Below are 18,866 nucleotides of genomic sequence, written 5' to 3'. Positions count from 1 at the left end.
AAGGAAATTGTGGGCAAACGGAGAAACAGTCATAAGGAAACATTGTCTTGATCTAAACCAAAAAACCACAATTTCATTCTCCTAATTCATTCAAAGTTTTTAAAGGTGTAGGTTAATGTTTCTCAATGTCAGCAACTTTTAAGATGTGTGGACATCAACTCCCAGAATGAGACTTCTGATACATCCTTTTTTCCTTCTTCTACCTGCTTTCTTTCCTCCATTTGTTCCTCCCTCCCTCCTTGCCTGCCTTTCAACTATCTCCATTCAGATCTAGATATAACTTTCTTCTTTCTCTTAAATTTTAGAGACAACCAACATATTATATCTATTGTTTTTTATTTCCTGAATCTGTTCTGTTTACAATTGATTCCTTTAAATTCCCAACTCTCAATTTCTCATAACCCAAAGTCCTCAGCACATAGGTCTGTACTGTTGGCCATTATGGCTTTGATCAACTGAAGCTTTAGTAAGAAAAAGCGGGAGCAGCCTAGGTATAAGTCATACTCAGCTTCATTCACTGCTAGTGGTAAACTGTTCATATTCTCTATCATGGCAAAAGCATCTAATTCTATATGCTGTATATTTGATTTCATTGCATAAGAATGCAATTGAAAAAGCCATACAAAACCTGTAAGAACTGGCAAATGATGTGAGTTTGTCGTCATCCAACATACCTGAAGAACACAAAATTAATGAAAGTTACCTCAAAACATTAGTGACATATTGTTTTGATTGTATAAGACTTCATCATAGATACTGGTAATAAAAGAAACTTATTGATAATTAATGACATTTCATTTTTAGATCAATTTTTCCAATCATGTAATTTTTAAAAAGGAAAAGAAAAAAGCAACATATTTTTCTTTAATAATTATGTGATAGCAGGGGTGGGTTCCTGCCAGTTCTAACCTCTTCTATAGAAGAGGTTCCACAAATCTACAGTGCCGTTTAGAACTGGTTCCAGCTCCCTTCCCCCGCCCGTCCGCACATCATCAAGATGAAGAGCGAGAGGAGGAATTTTGGGAGTTGAAGTCCACAAGTCTTAAAGCTGTCAAGTTTGAACACCCCTGGGTTTTTTTTCTAAAGGATTAGGGGTGCAAGGGTCTTGTAACTTGACAGCTTTAGGACTTGTGTGCTTCAAATGCCAGAGTTTCTGAGCCAACATTTTGTTGCTAAGCAAGAGCGTTGTTAAGTGAGTTTCACCACATTTTACAAGTTGGCCACGCCCACCCAGTCCCATGGCTGGCAAGCCACTCCCACCCAGTCTCATGGCCGGCAAGCCACTCCTACCCCATCACATGGCCGGCAAGCTTGTCCCACAAAGCAGGCCACACCTACAGAAGAGGTTCTAAAAAAATTTGAAACCCACCACTGTGTGATAGGTACGTGTTCTTATAAAAAATGCCCATTCAATGCAGTTTCCTTTGTTAGAAAAGTACTAAGCAATTAACCATAATTTCAAAATTATAAGCTAATAATAAATATACCGCTAATCTGATCCTTTTTTGCATCAATGTCTTTTAACTAAATATGTCAAGGCTCGTCTTCACACAAATGATGATCTCATTGCATTATCCTGATGACTGATTTGCTAGTTTCATCATTACTAGCTATTGATCTGTGGGGGTTGTTTGATTGCATTAGTTGTAGGTTGCTTAGCATTTTTAATTAAAGTAGCATACAATTTTTTAAAACAAATAATTACAGGCTGGGCTGTAAAACAAATACAGGGCTGGACTGGACTGGTATAGCTCTGTCCACTTATTCACAGACCTGGATCCTCTCCAGATAATCATTTGCTGAAAAAATATCAAACTATCATTGTGCTGACCAGGAAAAGTGCTCCCTCACTTTGAAATCCTGATTAAAGGTTTCAGAAGTTGTCCTGAATCTGTAGCCAGTTGTTGATTAAAAGCAGCTAATGAATCCAAGTACCTTTGTGTTTCTGTAGGTGACTGGTCCATTTCTGACTTACTTCACTTGGGTTTTTTTTTTTTTCAGTTTCTCATCTTGTTGTTTGTTTGTTTTATTGTTTTACTGGATTTATATCTAGTGTTGTTTCCACAAGCAAAATACAGGATGACAAGATCTGTTCCACATACAGACATTAAAGGACCATCCATTTAATCTTTATCCAATAGCAGTATCCTCCACTCCACTCTTCTTAAACATAGTAGATTACTTAAGGAGGGTCAGAATGATTCTCCTCTCCAACTTCTTTTATCTTCTCCAGAGTCATCAGGCTTTGCTTTCTGACATACAGTTTGTTGTACAATTGATCCTGCAACATCTAAGTAGAGCCCCCTACACACATTTAATACATATAGACCCAGACTTTTGGAATCTACCCATCAATTAGCTACATAAAAATTCCTTATTGGTGCTGAGGTTTTGTGTCTAGATCTAGAAGCATGGCCAATTTGTAAGATGATGGGAAGACTATACTTTCCTCTATGTCAGAAGTAGGCACCCATTCTTATCTTTGTAGCACACTTAATCATTTGTGGCAGAAGGGATGATGGGGTGTGATGTAAAGCGAGCAAGGTTTTGACACCAAACTGATCAACTTAGAGAGGAGGAATATGAGCTTCAAAGAGGTGATCAGATGTTAAGACTTAATAAAACTCACAGTTATAATTGAAACCTAATGTTTTACAAAGCCATAAGAAACATTGAGAAAACAGCCATCAGAGCACAAGGCAAAGCTTTTTCCTCTCCTGATTTTTTGCGTAAGGCTGTTACGAAAGCCTTGGCTTCTAGCTGTCCATAGTTCTAGTCCTTTGCCAGGACTTGTTGCTGAGCGTTCAACAATTCTTCCCAGCAGACCTGCCTTTCTATCTACAATTACCGCATATCAGTGACGTGCAGTCAGGTGAGGCAAGTGAGGCATAGCCTCACCACTCTCATCATGAAAAAAAAAAGGAAAAGGAAAAAGCTGAGCTAGTTACTGCCTCACCGTGGATGACTCTGCTTAACTGTTAAAAAAAGCTGGAAAAGGTACGTGTGGGTTGGAGGGAGGGGGAGGAATTCAAACTTCATCCTCCTGGTGCTGTGCAGGGCTTTGGGCAAAGGCTGGAGGGAAGGACCCTGGCTCGCTTGTGCTCTCCCTCCCCAAGAGTAGTTTGATTGCAGACAGAGCCACGTTGTGGGCCAGTGTGTGTGCTACAGCATGGCTCTTTGCCTGGCTTCCTGCCTCCTCCTGTGGTCTCCTCACTGGTGCTCTCCCTCCCCAAGTGTAGTGACTTCCTCCCCAGGCCCCCATTCATTTCTCTCTCTCACACACACAGCTGGATAAAACTATATAAAAATCTAGCCCAGCTTCACTGATTACAAGTTTGTAAAGGCAACGTGGCTCCACCTGCAATCAAACTACACTTGGGAAGGGAGAGCACAAGCGAGCACTGAGGAGACCACAGGAGGAGGCAGGAAGCCAGGCAAAGAGCCATGCTGTAGTACACACACTTCCCCCCAGCCTCTTTCTTTTGGAAGGCTCCGATCGGCTCCCCTCCGGCTTCTCTGCCTCTCCTCTCACCCCAGCCTGCCAGCAGGAGGTGGTGGGTGGGCTTTATTGTGTTCCAGGCATTTCCCACCCAGACAGCAGGCTGCATTTGCAATGGTGGAGGTGTTTGGGAAAGGCAGCAGGGGAATGGGGGGGATGGCAGAGGAGCTGCTTTCAAGCCACTGGAAAAGATATCCAATCCAACTTTTGTGTGTGTGTGGGGGGGGGGTTTGTTTGAGAGTGAGTGAGAGAGGGAAGGGGTAGGAGAGATAGTCCAATCCAACTTCTGTGTGTGTGTGTGTGTGTGTGTGTGTGTGTGTGTGTGTGTGTGTGTTTGAGAGAGGGGGAGGAAGGGAGAGAGGGAGGAAGGAGGGGAAGGAGAAGAAAAAGAAAGAAGGAGCAAAGGAGAAAAACAAATGCTGTCGCTTTAAATTGGAACTGAGCATGCCTGGCTGTGGAATTCTGGGAGTTGAAGTCCACAAGTCTAAAAATATTTGAAACCCAGCACTGTGTCAGTGCCTCACCAGTCATAAATCTCACCGCACGTCACTGCCGCATATGTATAAAAGCTTCCACATAATCGCACAGTTCTGCTTCCACACAGTCAGGGATTTCAATCATGTTTTCATTCATGCAGCTCTACACATTTTGGGAATAGCACCACATATATGGAACTTGGTTAACATTTCCCCACTAATTATGAGTCTTAAAGACTAAACAGGTTATCCCTTACAGTGTTGTCTGAGCATAATTTAAGGAGTTTAAGCACAATTGAGCCCAAAATTTCTTTTTAAGCAAGGCAGTTGTTAAGTGAGTTTTGCCCCATATTACAACCTTTCTTGCCACAGTTAAGTGAATCACTGCAGTTGTTAGTACATGGTTGCTAAGTGAATAGCTTCCTCAATGGCTTTGCTTGTGAGAAGGTCACAAAAAATAACCACACAAGCCAGGACACTGCAACCATTATAAATACATGCTAGTTGCCAAGTGTCTGGATTTTGGTCATGTGATCAAAAGGGTTGTGCAAACATCATAAGCATGAAAAATGGTCATAAGCCACATTTTCAGTGCCATGGTAACTTCAAACAGTCACTAAATGAATGGTTGCAAGTCAAGGACTACCCGATGTGAGAGACTGTTCATCTGAACTTGCCTGAAAGTGAAAGTCATCAGGAGAAGTCTTGTTACCATAAATGTGCCTTCACTTTTTAAGAGTGATTTGTTGTTCACACAGAAAAGGAGCTGATCTGCATTCTGTGGAATGTTCTCCACAGGACGGAAAGGCACTCCACAGGATGGAGGCAGGCTTTTCAGCCAAGTCTTTTCACTCGAGCTAAATTGTATGTGATATTTTTATGAGTTTTACTTATGGGATGAATTTTTTTTAAAAAAAAATCATTAAATAAAAAGGGATCACGGATGAGATTTTTCTCCATTTAGAGCTGGAAGAGATGTGAAGCCTTAAAACTTGTTCTGCTGTGTTTTTCCATTTAGACAGACGTAAAGAAAAATAAAGGAACCCTGATTCCATCGCAGTGCTTGCAACATAACAGCAGTTGCACAACAATCATTCCAGGAACAGAGAAACAATCCCTCCTAAAGAACACTACAAGCCTGTTAAGAGACTATATAAATGAGAGGAGGGCCACAATATAGGTATCAATTGGTGAAGGAGCAACATTTCTACTGTGGTACAGTGGCACATTAGGAACCAGGATGGCTCAACTGTCAATATGGATTGGTAAGTCTCAGGTCTTGTCCTTTAATGTTAAATTATCATCTCATATGCAGAATTTCCGTGATTTGTACTGGCAGCTCAGATGACACTACAGTTTTGTGCTCGTGATGTGAACAAGACATGGATTAGATGAAATAATATTTTGAACATTGATGATGATATACTTTAAAGTTGCTGAAAGAAAATTTGTTGTCTGGATGGGAAAATCCCATGAGGCTGCCCAGCTTAGGAAGCCTGATATATCTTACTATGTACGGAAGTTAATTTCAAATACTTGTATTAATTGAAGAACTTCCCTTTGACCACAGAAGGGTGTGAACTAAGTATTATGATCATTGTTTTAGCTTTGCTAGAATTTAATTTTCTTCTCTTGGCTTTGTTTGTTTTGTATTAGGCACTGCTACACTGATATTTCTTCAAAATGGTATGTCACGATTTCCTGCGTGGATGGGGGCAGGGGGAGGCATGACAAGTTGTTCTAAATTTAAAATGTCTTCTGTTAAGCTTTATTTGAATGAGAAGCTATTACTTTTCCTGTTAAAACATAATGAAGAAAGAAAAAGCAAAACTGGGATATCTTAATGGAACGTTGGCTGCTAAACAGCACAGCCCAACAAAGAATTTGAGAACCATTTTTGCCTGAACAATGTTTCATGTGAGATACTTCTTTTGGGTCCCTTTTGGGAGAGGGGGCGGTATAAAAGTTTGAAATAAAGTAAAGTAAAGTTCTTGAAAAGCTGGTGAAATAAGATACTGATTCTAAAGAGAAAGATGAAGCAGCTCTTCATTTCATTTCATATCAGTCCCACTTGCAGATGACAGCAAGCATAAGCTTAGCAGATGACTGCTGAAGAGCCAATGTTGTCTCTTCTGGGTCTGCCAAAGGAGGCAACTGGAACAATGTGAAAATCAAATTATGTCATTTCTGCCCTCTCCCCTCCAAAACTGAATAGCATTGCTTTTGCTGCACATTGAGACATATTGTACTGCCTGGCATAGGGCTGTTAAATCAGTATCCAGGAATATAGGTGGTCCTTATAGTTTTTTTTAACACTAAAGTGGTTGCTTTACAACCACTGAATGAGTGGGACTTACGACTAGTCATCATACTTATGTTCAGCTCACAATTATGACATTGCAGCATTGTGTAATTTCCATTTGCAACCTTTGCCACTTCCGACAAGTAAAAACGATAGGGAAACTGGCAGGAGATTGCATATTTATTTATTTGCTTATTTGTTGGTTTGATTGATTGTTTGTTCAGTTTCTGTTGTTGCCCATCTCAACCAATGGCTCTGGGCTTAGAATTCTAAAACAATTAAAATAAATAGGTATAACAGCCAAGATAATTAATTAATTAACAGTAAAGCCAAGAGACGGGATCCTTACCACAATCAGAACCTCAAGCTTGGATGCACAGCCACGTTTTTAAAGCCTTACAAAAGGCCAGCACGGTTAAGGGCATTCTAATCTCAGAAAAGAGAATATTGCGCAAAGCAAGGGCTATATCCAAAAAGGCTATCTTCTAATCCCCACCAGCCAGGATCTGCCCACATGCCCACTCTGCTAGATCAAACTGGGCAGGTAAAGAGTATTGTAAAAAGACTGTCTTTCAAGTAACCCAAACCCAAACCATGTAGAGTTTTAAAAGCAGCACCTTGAACTGCACCCAGAAATATACTGCTACCAAAGCAGCCATGTAGTAGTGGTGTTAAATATGCTGTACATCTGGCACAAATTTACTACCCACACAGCCACATTGGGCACCAATTAAACTTTCTGAATGATCATGGAAAGCACACTGCAGTAATTAAATGAGAGGTTAAATGGGTGACAGTGAGCAGGACTTCCTGCTCCAGGAATGCAACTGATGCACCAGCCAAAAGTGTGCAAAGGTTCTCTTAACTCTGGCTGCCATCTGCTCTTGGAACAGTACTGAGAGTCTAGGAGGCCCCCTAGATTGTGCATTGGGTCTGTCTGGGGTAGTGCCAACCTATCCAGAACTAAAGATGGAAGAATCTTGTCTTCAGAGGGGTGAGTGGTAACCACATGACATCCTTGCTTAAAAATGGCAACCAGAAATGATGACATTTCTGTTGCAAAATGGTACGGTCGTGTGATGTTGCGCTTTGGACTGCCTTGCTTAGCAATGGAAATTCCAAACCCAATTACCATTGTTAAGTGAGTACAACCTGTACGACCTGCCCACCTAACAATTTGAAATCATGCAAATGCGAGTAGATAAATAGGTACCACTTCAGTGGAAATGTAACAGCATTCCATGCACCTGGGTTTATATTGGCCACATGACCATGTTGGCCACATGACCACAGAAGCATCATTTGACTGGTTCCCTTGGCTAAGAAATGGAGATGAGCACTGCCCCCTAGAGTTGGAAACAACTGGAAAATAACCTTTACCTTACCTGTATGACTGTTCATTCCTGTTTACAATTCATAACAAGCACAAGATTAACAGAAAAAAAATATTGCACCATACATTTGTGATGTGCTTGGAATTATCTTAAGTGAGTGCATCCAAACGATAGCTTTGGCACATTCAACTAAGGGCAAGAGTGCAAACTTGGAAGAAGCAGGATAGTATAAGTAGACCTGACAATGTCTGCATTCTTTAGACTGAATAACTCATGCCTTTTGTTTAACACAACTTATTTTGTTTTCTTTCTCTTTATAACAGTTTCTGCCTTTAACTTGGTCTGTTACTTCACCAGCTGGTCTCAATACAGGGAAGCCCCAGCGGGTTTTGTCACTGATGACATTGAACCAAATCTTTGCACCCACCTCATTTATGCTTTTGCTAATATATCGGGCAATCAAATCACCAAATACGAATGGAACGATGATACTACCTATAATAACCTCAGGGGACTTAAAACTAGGTAGGTACAGCACAAACTACAAATATTATTGTAATATTGCAATAAATGTTCAATATTTGTAATGCAATGCTCCATTTTACACATCTCCTCTTACTTTTCAAATCACTTGACAATTTCTGCATCAAAAGTCATCTTACGTTTTCACAATAATAGAATAAGTAACATTGATTACTAGAAAGGAAGGAAGTTTTCAATGAATAAACTTTTGCAGGTGAGAAGAGCTTGAGGCACAAATTTTATCTTATACCAAAGTCAGCGTTCCAAATATCATGCAGAATTACATCAAAGTCCAAGGCAGATTTATCCTTAAAACTCCAATTTAATAAGACAGATGTGTTGGCATTGTGCTATAAAATCCCAAATCTGATTTGCTTCCTGGGATTCCACCCAGTTGAAAGTTCATGATCTTATCCCCACACCCATAATCCATCACATGGTCCAATCTTCTTCTTCTTCCACGCTGGCATCTACACCCCTCTGCTTCCGGTCAGGTGTCGAGGTGCGGAGACAAAAGATGACCTTGGCTTCTAGAAAGAATGACAACAACACAGTCCACAATTCTACTCCTTTCTATTCCCCCCTCCCAACTACTACACTAATGAAACAGCATAAGAAATTAATAGAAAGTGTGGCAGGCCAAAGATCCTAAAAGGAACATAACTACAGGCCTGACAACCAGTAGAAGCTAAAAAAATTATAGTAGCTAATGAAATAATTGCCTGTTTCTTTTTCTTTCTTTTTAACACAAATGTGCAGTGCCAAGTAAAGCAATAGATTACAATTACTGCTTTCTTTTCTGCTAAAGGGGTCTTTGTTGAATGTAGGAGCATCTGTAAGAAAAGATGATGGAAGAATCAGTACAGATGCAATGACTAGGCTATCTAGCAAACAGCTGTCCAAAGGATCATTGGCACTATAGGCACACCAATATGTTTTTACTTTGAACTTAATAGTTAGAAAGAGGAAGAGGGTCAGAAAAGAAACTATGGATAATTATATTGAGTATAACTGAGTATTTACATTTACTTTTTCAGGAATCCCAGACTGAAGATTCTTCTGTCTGTTGGTGGAGCTAATTTAGGCTCTAGACCGTAAGTATAGAACTGTCTGTTTGTTTGTTTGTTTGTTTGTTTGTTTGTTTGTTTGTTTGTTTGACCTCCACCAGGTGTAACATTGTTAACTGAGTTGTTTCAAATAAGATTGTAATGATAACTGCAGCACAAAGGGAAAGAGGTACCGATTCCAACTCTGATCAGGGGTCTTATGACAGAAGTCACCTTGTAGGGGAGACAGGTGGCATAGACATTTAATGAATTAAATAAATAAATAAAATCGCCATTGGAAAAAATGTGCATATGCAATGGCAAACTAAGTTTGTATTTCAGGGTATACTTTGCTCGTTATTTAGCTTCTCCTCATAGTGAGCTGATCCCTTAAAATTAACTATTCTTTTCCTGCTAAATGCTGAATTTGAAAAACCATAACCTATATCTGTCTTCCTCATCTCTCCTAGTCTCCACTTGTTCACATATAGAGAATACTTCCCCAAAGTGGTGTCTAAATGTGCTGGAACTGCAACTGTGAACATACATACACACACACACACACACACACACAGCACGCCAGTCTGACATAAATTGAGTTTTACTTATACTGAATCATTTGCAAAGGGTGCCTATGAAGATTCTCGGTTATCCAGGTCAGGATTGTCTCAAAAAGCACTTTTCAAAAGGCATCTGGACTTTCTTTGTTTTTCCTTAAAGATGCCCCCCCTCCCCACCCTTCCCTATCCTCTCAGAACTGATGAAGCTTCTTAAATGAGAAGTGAAATGTCTTCAAAAAAAACCTGAAGAAAGTCCAATTTCCCTTTGAAAAAGCACCTTTATACTTCAACAGCTTTATAAAGCTAGACAGAAAGTGAAAAGGGAGAGGGAGGGTTATAAAGTGCTTGTTTATTAAATTGAATTCTGAATCTTTAGAATTCAAGTCCTTTGACACTTTTTAATGATGATGATGAAGTGCAGCTTTTAAATTCTCTTTCCACTAATACCAATAGTACTATGGAAGCTTTGAATGGTTTGGGGATATAATAGTAGAAGGGAGCTGACAACTTAAATTTTACTTTTGAAAAGATAGTGATTTTATTAGTCAGTAAAAAGCCAGCTTGCGAATACAATTTGTTTCGAATGTATTTGTTTCTGTTACTGCTGAACTTGCCATTATTTATTTACTTATTTATTTGATTTCTATAACTGCCCATCTCAGCAAATGACTCTGGGCAGCTTGCAATATTAGAAAGCATACTGCACATTTGGTTAAAATGATTTAATTATATTCCTTTAAAAATGTACTTTTTAAAATTTGATTGTCTCTCTCGCTCTCCCATTTATAACAGCTTCCAGAATATAAATACTTCTCCTGCCACACGCTCAGAATTTGTAGCGTCCGTGATCAGATTTCTTCGGACCAATAATTTTGATGGTCTTGATGTTGCTTGGTCCAGGCCAAGCCAGAATGATAAAAGGGGTTTACTTAACCTGGTTCAGGTACATGTATATTAAATCATCTCTTTGTAAATAGTATAAGGATATGACTTTCCTTTTTCTATGCGTATTAGAGATTTGTACAATCATTTCATTCCACCAGAACACTGCCTCAGTTATTCAAATACACCGATTATCTTTATGAGGGCAGTTTCCTCCATTGTTTGTCTCTCAACTTTCTGGTATCTTTTTTCCTCAATCAAATGATAACGGTTTTCTTCAGAAGCTCATCATTTCCTGAATCATTCACATTTGCTACTCCTTTTCTAGTAAACAGTCTTTACATGATATTATGTCCAAGAAATCCACTCCCTCAAATTTTACTTCAGTTATACTTCCCCCTATCCTCACCTATAATACTTTAGAGCTCAAGTGTTCATTCTCTGGCTTCCAAAGAATTTGTGTTCTGTAGACTAGAAGAATTATGAAGGAAAAGGGGAGAGGAAGCAAACAATTTTTAAGCCGCTTCTTCTTCTCCTGTGGAGTTCAGCAGCTCCAGGATTCATTCATGCTTTGATGCACTGGGAAAGGGGTCTGCAGACAGCTGTGAGGACAGCCTTTGGCCAAATTAGTTGTCAAACTGATCTCACATGGATGGAGCATAGTGCTGCGAATATCAAAACAATTGTGAAATCCCGCTGACATTCCCAAACCTAATTCCTTTGCATTGATCCTGCATTTAACAAGGTTAAAAACAGAATGAGCAGATTATGCAGAGATGCTCCTAACATTGGACAACAGAGCCTGTTTTACTAAACAAAAAAGGGTGAAAATGTTGGCAATACCACAGATTCTTGCTGCTTTTCTACTGTATATAACTCAAGAACTTGCAAGTTAAATCTTTTTACCATTTATTAAATCACAATAATGATTTCAATTAATGTCATTTAGGACCTGAAAGTAGCATTCCGCTATGAGGGCCGGAAGAATGCAAACAGGCAAAATCTCATATTGAGTGTGGCAGTACCAGCTGGAAAAGAAGCGATTGATAGTGGCTTTGATATCCCGAATATTGCTAGGCAAGTATTCTTATTATCATGACTCATAAAATACATAGATATATGAACATACATTAATGAGCTATCCCAACTGAACATTTCCAATTTATCATTTTTGATACTTGCCTAGATTAAAAACTTCGGATGAAATTGTTTTATCACTGAAAACAGGACATTTTTAAATAAATTAAAAAACAACAACAAAATAAATGCAGGTCATCCTCAAAATTTCTGTTGCTAAATGAAACATTTGTTAAGTGAATTTTGCCCCATTTTACAATCTTTCTTGACACAGTTGTTAAGTGAATCACTGCAGTTATTAAATTAATAACACGGTGGTTAAGTGAATCTGACTTGCCCATTAACTTTGCTTGTAATAAGGTTGCAAAAAGTAATTACGTGACCACAGGACACTGCATCTGTCATAAATATGAGTCGGTTGCCAAGCATCTGAATTTTGATGACATAACTATGGGGATCCTGCAATGGTTGTGTGAAAAATGGTCATGTCACTTTTTTCAGTGCTATTGTAATTTTGAATGGTCACTAAATGAACTGATTTACAAGGACTACCTGTAAGTGGATCAAAACCATTTCAAGACATGTGCACGGAGAATAAACTGTTTATTTGTATTACTTGCATAATCTTCTCCTTTAAAGTTCTTTAAGCAGAACGGTGTTAAGGTTTTAATTAAAATTCATAGTCCACAAATGTATGGATCTCATCTCTAATTGTATTCATAATAGTTAAGTATGTTAAATTCAGAATTCCTATTGAAATTCAATGTAAGGTAATGGCTTTTTTCAGAACCTTTACAGATACCTAGTAAAAACATAGTCATTGCCTAAAGTCTATAGAATTATTATTTATTTTTTCTGTAGATTTGCAGATTTCCTTAATGTCATGACTTTTGATTTTCATGGTTATTGGCCAGATCATAGTCACCCCTATACTGGACATGGAAGCCCACTTAGGAAGAGCAGAGCTGACAAAGGAGCTGCAGCCTCTTATAATGTTGTAAGTTATCTAATCGTGAATTTTTTCAAGTAGGTTTGAAATACTATATTTGACTTTGACCCTAATTGACTCTAATGATATAGTAGCAAGTATAAGCATTGTACTGATCTAGTTATCTTGAAATCCAGTGCTAATGAATGATGCCAACACAACAGATTCAGGCCCACACTTGCAACCGCAATCCCAGTAAACAGATTGACAATAATTATGGGCAGGAATTCCAAGCATGTTTCCTACATTATCTAGAAGCTTTTGCTTGGCTGGGGTATCATTCATCTTTCCTTTGTTATCCTGATGGTGTATAGTAAGGATTGGTAAAAATGGGTTCTTGTTCCGTTCCAGGTTCCCTATCCAATGTGACCAGTAATGAAGAAAGATAGGATCTCTATCTCCCACATTGGTCACCAAGTACATGCACAAGCTCATATTTCCCATATTTGTAAAGTTCTCAACCAGAAAAACAGCCTCAGACAATCAGTCCCTTCTGGTGGAATTATCATCCTTCCAGTGATACTTTATGTGGCTCGCAACTGCCTGGGAAAGGAGATGTCCCCCCCAGTCCTGGAAAAAGTTGACCATCCAAACATATGAAAAAAGTATTTTGAATAGATATTGCTTGCAAATATTGCTTGCACTTAGTGACCACTTTGTTTAACAACTGAGTTGTCAGGTCCAATTAAGATCACTAAATGAGGATTGCCTGTATAGTCCTAGTCTTCCTCTGAAGTTGATTTATGGATGTAGTCTACTATGTAGGGCTGACACTATATCTTCGTTTTCAGGACTATGCTGTGAGATATTTGAAAACCAAAGGTGCCCCTGATGCGAAAATCATCATGGGAATTCCTACCTATGGGCACACGTTCACTCTTTCTTCTGCACAGACTGGGCTTGGAGCTCCCGCCTCTGGCCCTGGGCTACCTGGCACATTCACAAAAGCAGCAGGAACCCTGGCATATTATGAGGTAAAAATCATTTTAGTGGTTTTCCTACTTGCACCTAAGCATGGTATCATGGCAACGTACTTTTTCTGCTGTATCCCCTTGATCTCACCTTCATCTCCTTCCCAATCTATGAATGAGGCAAGTTTAGGTTGTTCTTAGCATAACCCAGTATTTTAACTTTTATAACTGTCCTTTTTTTAAAGCCCTTTAAGAATTGCTGCAAGTTGTGTAAAATCTGTTAGGCTTTGTCATCTGTAACCTGGGAGGTAAACCAAGTGACTTGAAAACAGAGGGAAGATTGCCAATGGGGACAGCAGATTTCATTCTTTTATAGGCAGGAGGTTGGACTAGAAGACCTCCTCCAAGCTCCCTTCCAACTCTGCTATTGTATAGTTTTATCTTTCAGTTAATATCCTATATATGCACACACACACACACAGCACATACTGTACATACATACAGTAACTCTAAATATTCATGTGAAGGATCAATAGGAATCCAGCAAGGTTATAGTGCATAGTACTGTATTTAACCCTGTTACTATGCTTGTTCTGTTTTTTATAGTTCCTCCATGCTGAGGATAAACTTATGCAGCAAGGCGCATTTTATATTTGTGTAATTTTCCATTTTGATTACAACACTGACTTCCACTGAGAAAGAAAACTCTTATGGAGAAACAATTTGAGAACTGCTTCCAAATTAAAGGAAGCAAAGAAGGGAACATTAAAAGGGGCAGCTATTAAAAAGAGATGACTTGATAACTCCTTTAATCTTTTGCATTAAGACAGTACATGAAGACAAAATCCTCATCTATAGTTAGATCAAAAGAAGGAAAAATCAGGTCTCAGGCTACACAAAGGTTTAGGAAGCAAGAATATTGTGTTTTATGATGCAATGAGAAACAGCCAACTGGAATTCCAAAACAAAAAACAAAAAAAAACCCTTCGAGCCAATTGGCTACTAAAAAGACAGCTCTTAAAAAAAAACCAGGAAAGGCTGGATCAGTATGTACATTCTAAGAGTTCTTTGCACATGGTGTTTGTGTTTCCTTCCAACTGTGGGCTGTTTTAGGATGTGCTAGTTCTGGCAACCATGTCCCATTGCCTGAAGTTGCTAACATTAATTGATTCATTGACAATCAATTAGAGAATGATTAGACATTCCCAAAATAGCATCCATAAAATCTGAATAATTAAAACAAGGGTGCTTCCTCAGAGAAGGCCCTTTGTTCTGTACATGCTGTTAGATACTCCCCCCCCCCATCTAGTTGTTGACAAGGACAATCACAGTCTCCACTCAGGTCCTCTCCTTTCAGGCAGAGCAGGGGACCCTGATTGGCTGGAGAGCTGGGCAGCTTCCCCTTAAAAGGGGGAGCTGCCAGACCCTAGTCAGAGCTTGCCTGAACTTGACCTAATAAAGAGCTATTGTCACCAATTGCCTTTTGTGCCTTCATTACCCTATCTAACACATGCATAATATATATCTCCTATGGATGGAATGCAAAAATGATCTTCCACTGGTTATTTTAATATGGAGGTTGATTGATATTGAATCAGACTTTTTCAGCTATTTGGGGCCTAGAATTAGAAGAAAGTGCAAGTAACGAAACAGGGATTGGCAGCCAGATTAACAATTTCAAAAGTATATAACGGTAACAACTAGATAGATCAATCAGAAGTTGTATAAACATTTATACATATTGAAACTTCCAATCCACTTTTAAATACTACTTCAGACGTTTTAAAAAAAATACAGCAATACGGTTGGAATAATCTATGAATGGCCATGCTGACCAGTCTTTCTTAACAAAAAACAAAAAAAGCTACAGATGATGATGATATATCATCTGAAATTGGTAAACGTCTAATTATTTGAGATCACTTGAGCATATGACAAAAGCATCAATGGTAATACTCACCCATTATAGTACAAGCTGAATACAAGGGAGCCTACCTCCCATTCTAAACATATAATATGCAAATTTTTCAGATCTAGAAATGATCAACCCATTTTATCTCCATCAGCAAGCCAAAGCATTTGCTAAAATAACAAAGACAGGTGTGTGTGGGAGGGAAATGCTCCAAATGTAGCTAACCTGATAACAGTCATCCCTAAATTCAAAAGACAGCCAGATAATATACTGACATCGTAATATTTATCCTTTCTAATTTATTTGACAGATTTGTAGTTTTAATCATGGTGCCACGAAAGAAAAGATTGAAGAGCAAAGTGTCCCCTATTCCTACAAAGGGAACCAATGGGTGGGCTATGAAGATGAAACAAGCGTTCAAATTAAGGCAAGTATTATAGAATGATTGCTTATTAATTAATTAATTAATTAATTAATTAATTAATTAATTAATGGTGGCATACAAATGGTGTGCAACAAGGTTGAAAAGAATTATTTCATTTGCTCAAAAAGAAAGCAAAAAGTGTTGTAGAAAAATCTCACTGCTATGCAATAGGGCAATTTTAAGCACCTTTTCCTGGACGACACCCTGTACTCATTCACTCATGCCATAGTCATCTACTGCAATGTGCTCTATCTACATGGATCTACCCTCAAAGAGTATTTGGAAGCTACAACTGGCACAGAATGCAAAAGAATGGACCATTCTAGGGGTCCCTAGAGTGGCCCATATAAAACCACTATGCATGAATTCCACTGATTGCCAGTTTGCTTCTGGGTCCGATTCAAGGTTTTGGTGATCATCTTTAAAGCTCTTCTTGACATGGGTTCAGACTATTGGGTTCAGGGCCTGAAAATCTGGCTTTGTCAGGTGCAAATAATTAGGATTATTCATAAGGTTGCAGTATAAAAGATTTATTCAAATCTATATGCCAGAATCTAGTCAACTAATGGCCAGCACTAAAAGGACACTATATCAGGGGTGTCACACTCACGTCATGGTGGTGTCATGTGACATATCGGGACTTTTTTCCCCTTTGCTAAACTGGGTGTCGGTCAGAAGTAGGTTGCTCCCGGTTTGGCCCGGTTCGGCCAAACTGGTAATGAAATTCAGGCCTGGGTTACAGAACCAGCAGCAACCCAGGCCTGCTACGTCCCTGAAGTGGTTCCCTTGCCACTGCTGAGCCGCCACCATTTTGGATTTTAGTGACTGTGCATTGTTCACAAGCACGTTGTGCACAGGTTGTAAAACCGGTAGCAGCCCACCCCCGGTGAGGGTATGGCCAGCACGTAATGCATCCATCCCATGGGCCAGGAGTTTGACAGCCCTGCACTGGATAAAGGACAATGGAATTCAAGTGGTGATGGACTTAGATCTCTTGTGGCAATGCAAGGACTCTAAACTGATGATGCATTTCACTCCACCCAGAGGTGGGTTCCTACTGGTTTTGGAATGCTGGCCTGGGTCACAGAACCGGCAGCGACCCAGGCCTGCCATGCCCCTGAAGTAGTTCCCTCGCAACCGCTGGGCCACCGCCATTTTTGTTTTTAGTGACTCTGAATATTACTCTAGTATTACTCTGAAGTGCTGTAGCTTTGAAGGGAAAAAGATGCTTCCAAGTATATGTGGGCATGCATCTAGCTCTTGTCTTCAATTTCTTAACATGTTCTTTTCTAGAATTGCTCTGCTGCTGCAGAAGGTAATCAAGGGATCTTAAGAAAAGACTAGATGTTTTAAGGTATTGCAGACTAGTGTTATGTATATTCCCTTGAGCAATCCTAAACACATTTTTACTTTCCAGGCTAAAGCGCTACACAATCCTATTTGTATATTCAAAACATTCTTTTCTTACTAAAAAATATCTGAAAATGATATCCTTGGGAGCCTAATAGTGTTATCTGCCCAACTGGCTGACAAACAAACAAATTCAAATTTTGGAAACAATAAGCCCTTTTGCAGATATGAGATAAAGTGAAGATTGACACACTTCAGTGTGTGGTTTGTGAGATAAAAAGTTCATGTAAGCTCATATTCCTTACAGAGTAGATATTGTGTTTGGGATTTTATTTCATTCCTCCCTCTCTCTCCTTCTCTCTCCCCTTTAGGTTCAGTATGCAAAGAGCAACAATTTGGGAGGCATTATGGTTTGGACACTTGATCAAGATGATTTTTCAGGTACCTTCTGCAAGAAGGGCAATTATCCACTACTTGCTGCTATTAAAAATGCTATGAAATAAATAAGAACATGTATTTGCCCCCCCAAAAGCCCCAATTTTAAAGAGCAATAGAATCTTAAAGGTTAAGTCAATTTTGGCTTTCTTTTAGGGATTAAAAGCAAATACTTACTTCTAAATACTATATATGTTTAATATAGCATTATAAATAACTAGTTATTAGTTCTGTATTATTTCATGTTTAATATTATTCATGTCCTATTAAGTATTATGTATTTGATAGTCATAATATTTTCAATAAAAGATTTGCCTCCCTTTATTTTGGTATTCTATATATCAGAAACTATGTTTGTTCTTTTACTGAATGGAAGATGGTGAGATGGAGTGCTTTTTCTTTCTTCAAAACGGACCTTTTTCCAAAATAATTTTGTTTACAGTTGTAAATAATCACCTCGACAATTCAGCTGCCCCTTCTTTGGAATATCAACAAATTAATTCAATTTGATTTAAGGACAAGCATTATGTATTACTTTTATAGAATGGATATAAGCTGGATGCTGCAACAAATGCTATTTTATCAAACTGGAGATCTTTTTCTACAAGTAACTCTTGTACTTAAGTGTTTTAGTATCATTGAAAGGAAATATCTTCCTTTGAGCACATTTTTGGCTTCAGCATATTAGAGATTATCAGTGTGAGAAAAATGTATGATGTTACCGGGATACAGTGACGTGCGGTGAGGTTTATGGCTGGTGAGGCTGGTGACATCATCAGGAAGGCGGGGAATGAGATCACGTGTGCTGGAGGCTGAGGCTGCCTCAGCCTCCAGCACACGTGATCCCATTCCCCACCTTCCTGAGCGCGCTCCGCCAGCTCGCGCTCCGCAGTCCCCAACAGCAGCTGCTTTTCAGTGCTTTTCTGAGCATCTGGCATTTAGGACATCCAGCTATCTACCTAAACGCCAGACGCACAGAAAAGCACTGAAAAGCACTTCGCCTCCAAGCCACTTCGTCTTGATGACGTTGCCACAGCTGCTGGGTGCAGCCGGACAGAGGTAGCCAGAGCGACGCCGAGGCAGTCTGGGCAGACGAAAGAGCGAGTGAGCGATGGAGGATCAGGCAGCCTGATCCTCGGTCGCTCGCC

General features: G+C 39.3%; 1 protein-coding gene across 1 annotated transcript; it reads left to right on the top strand.

Moving 5' to 3' along the window:
• The first annotated feature begins 4,789 nt into the window (after nucleotides 1-4,789).
• LOC309390202 (chitinase-3-like protein 1) lies at nucleotides 4,790-18,026 on the top strand. The gene is made up of 10 exons (XM_081949332.1): nucleotides 4,790-5,240; nucleotides 5,632-5,661; nucleotides 7,935-8,136; nucleotides 9,171-9,227; nucleotides 10,532-10,682; nucleotides 11,571-11,698; nucleotides 12,560-12,695; nucleotides 13,478-13,660; nucleotides 15,820-15,936; nucleotides 17,655-18,026. The coding sequence occupies exons 1-10, from the start codon at nucleotides 5,216-5,218 to the stop codon at nucleotides 17,784-17,786; spliced, it is 1,161 nt and encodes a 386-aa protein (XP_081805458.1). The 5' UTR covers nucleotides 4,790-5,215; the 3' UTR covers nucleotides 17,787-18,026.
• Nucleotides 18,027-18,866: the final 840 nt, after the last annotated feature.

This window comes from Natrix helvetica (genome assembly GCF_964273705.1).
Source record: "Natrix helvetica genome assembly, chromosome: 3".
NCBI classification, from domain to species: domain Eukaryota; kingdom Metazoa; phylum Chordata; class Lepidosauria; order Squamata; family Natricidae; genus Natrix; species Natrix helvetica.
Note: the sequence above shows the minus strand (reverse complement) of the source record. Positions and strands in the feature narration are given on the sequence as shown.

What these genes read in the sequence shown, in the direction of transcription:
- LOC309390202 (XM_081949332.1), top strand. Translation starts at nt 5,216, where the DNA reads ATGGCTCAACTGTCAATATGGATTG. An exon ending in TCAACTGTCAATATGGATTG is followed by an intron (nt 5,241 to 5,631) that starts GTAAGTCTCAGG and finishes GTTTTGTATTAG; the next exon opens with GCACTGCTACACTGATATTT. An exon ending in GCTAATTTAGGCTCTAGACC is followed by an intron (nt 9,228 to 10,531) that starts GTAAGTATAGAA and finishes CATTTATAACAG; the next exon opens with CTTCCAGAATATAAATACTT.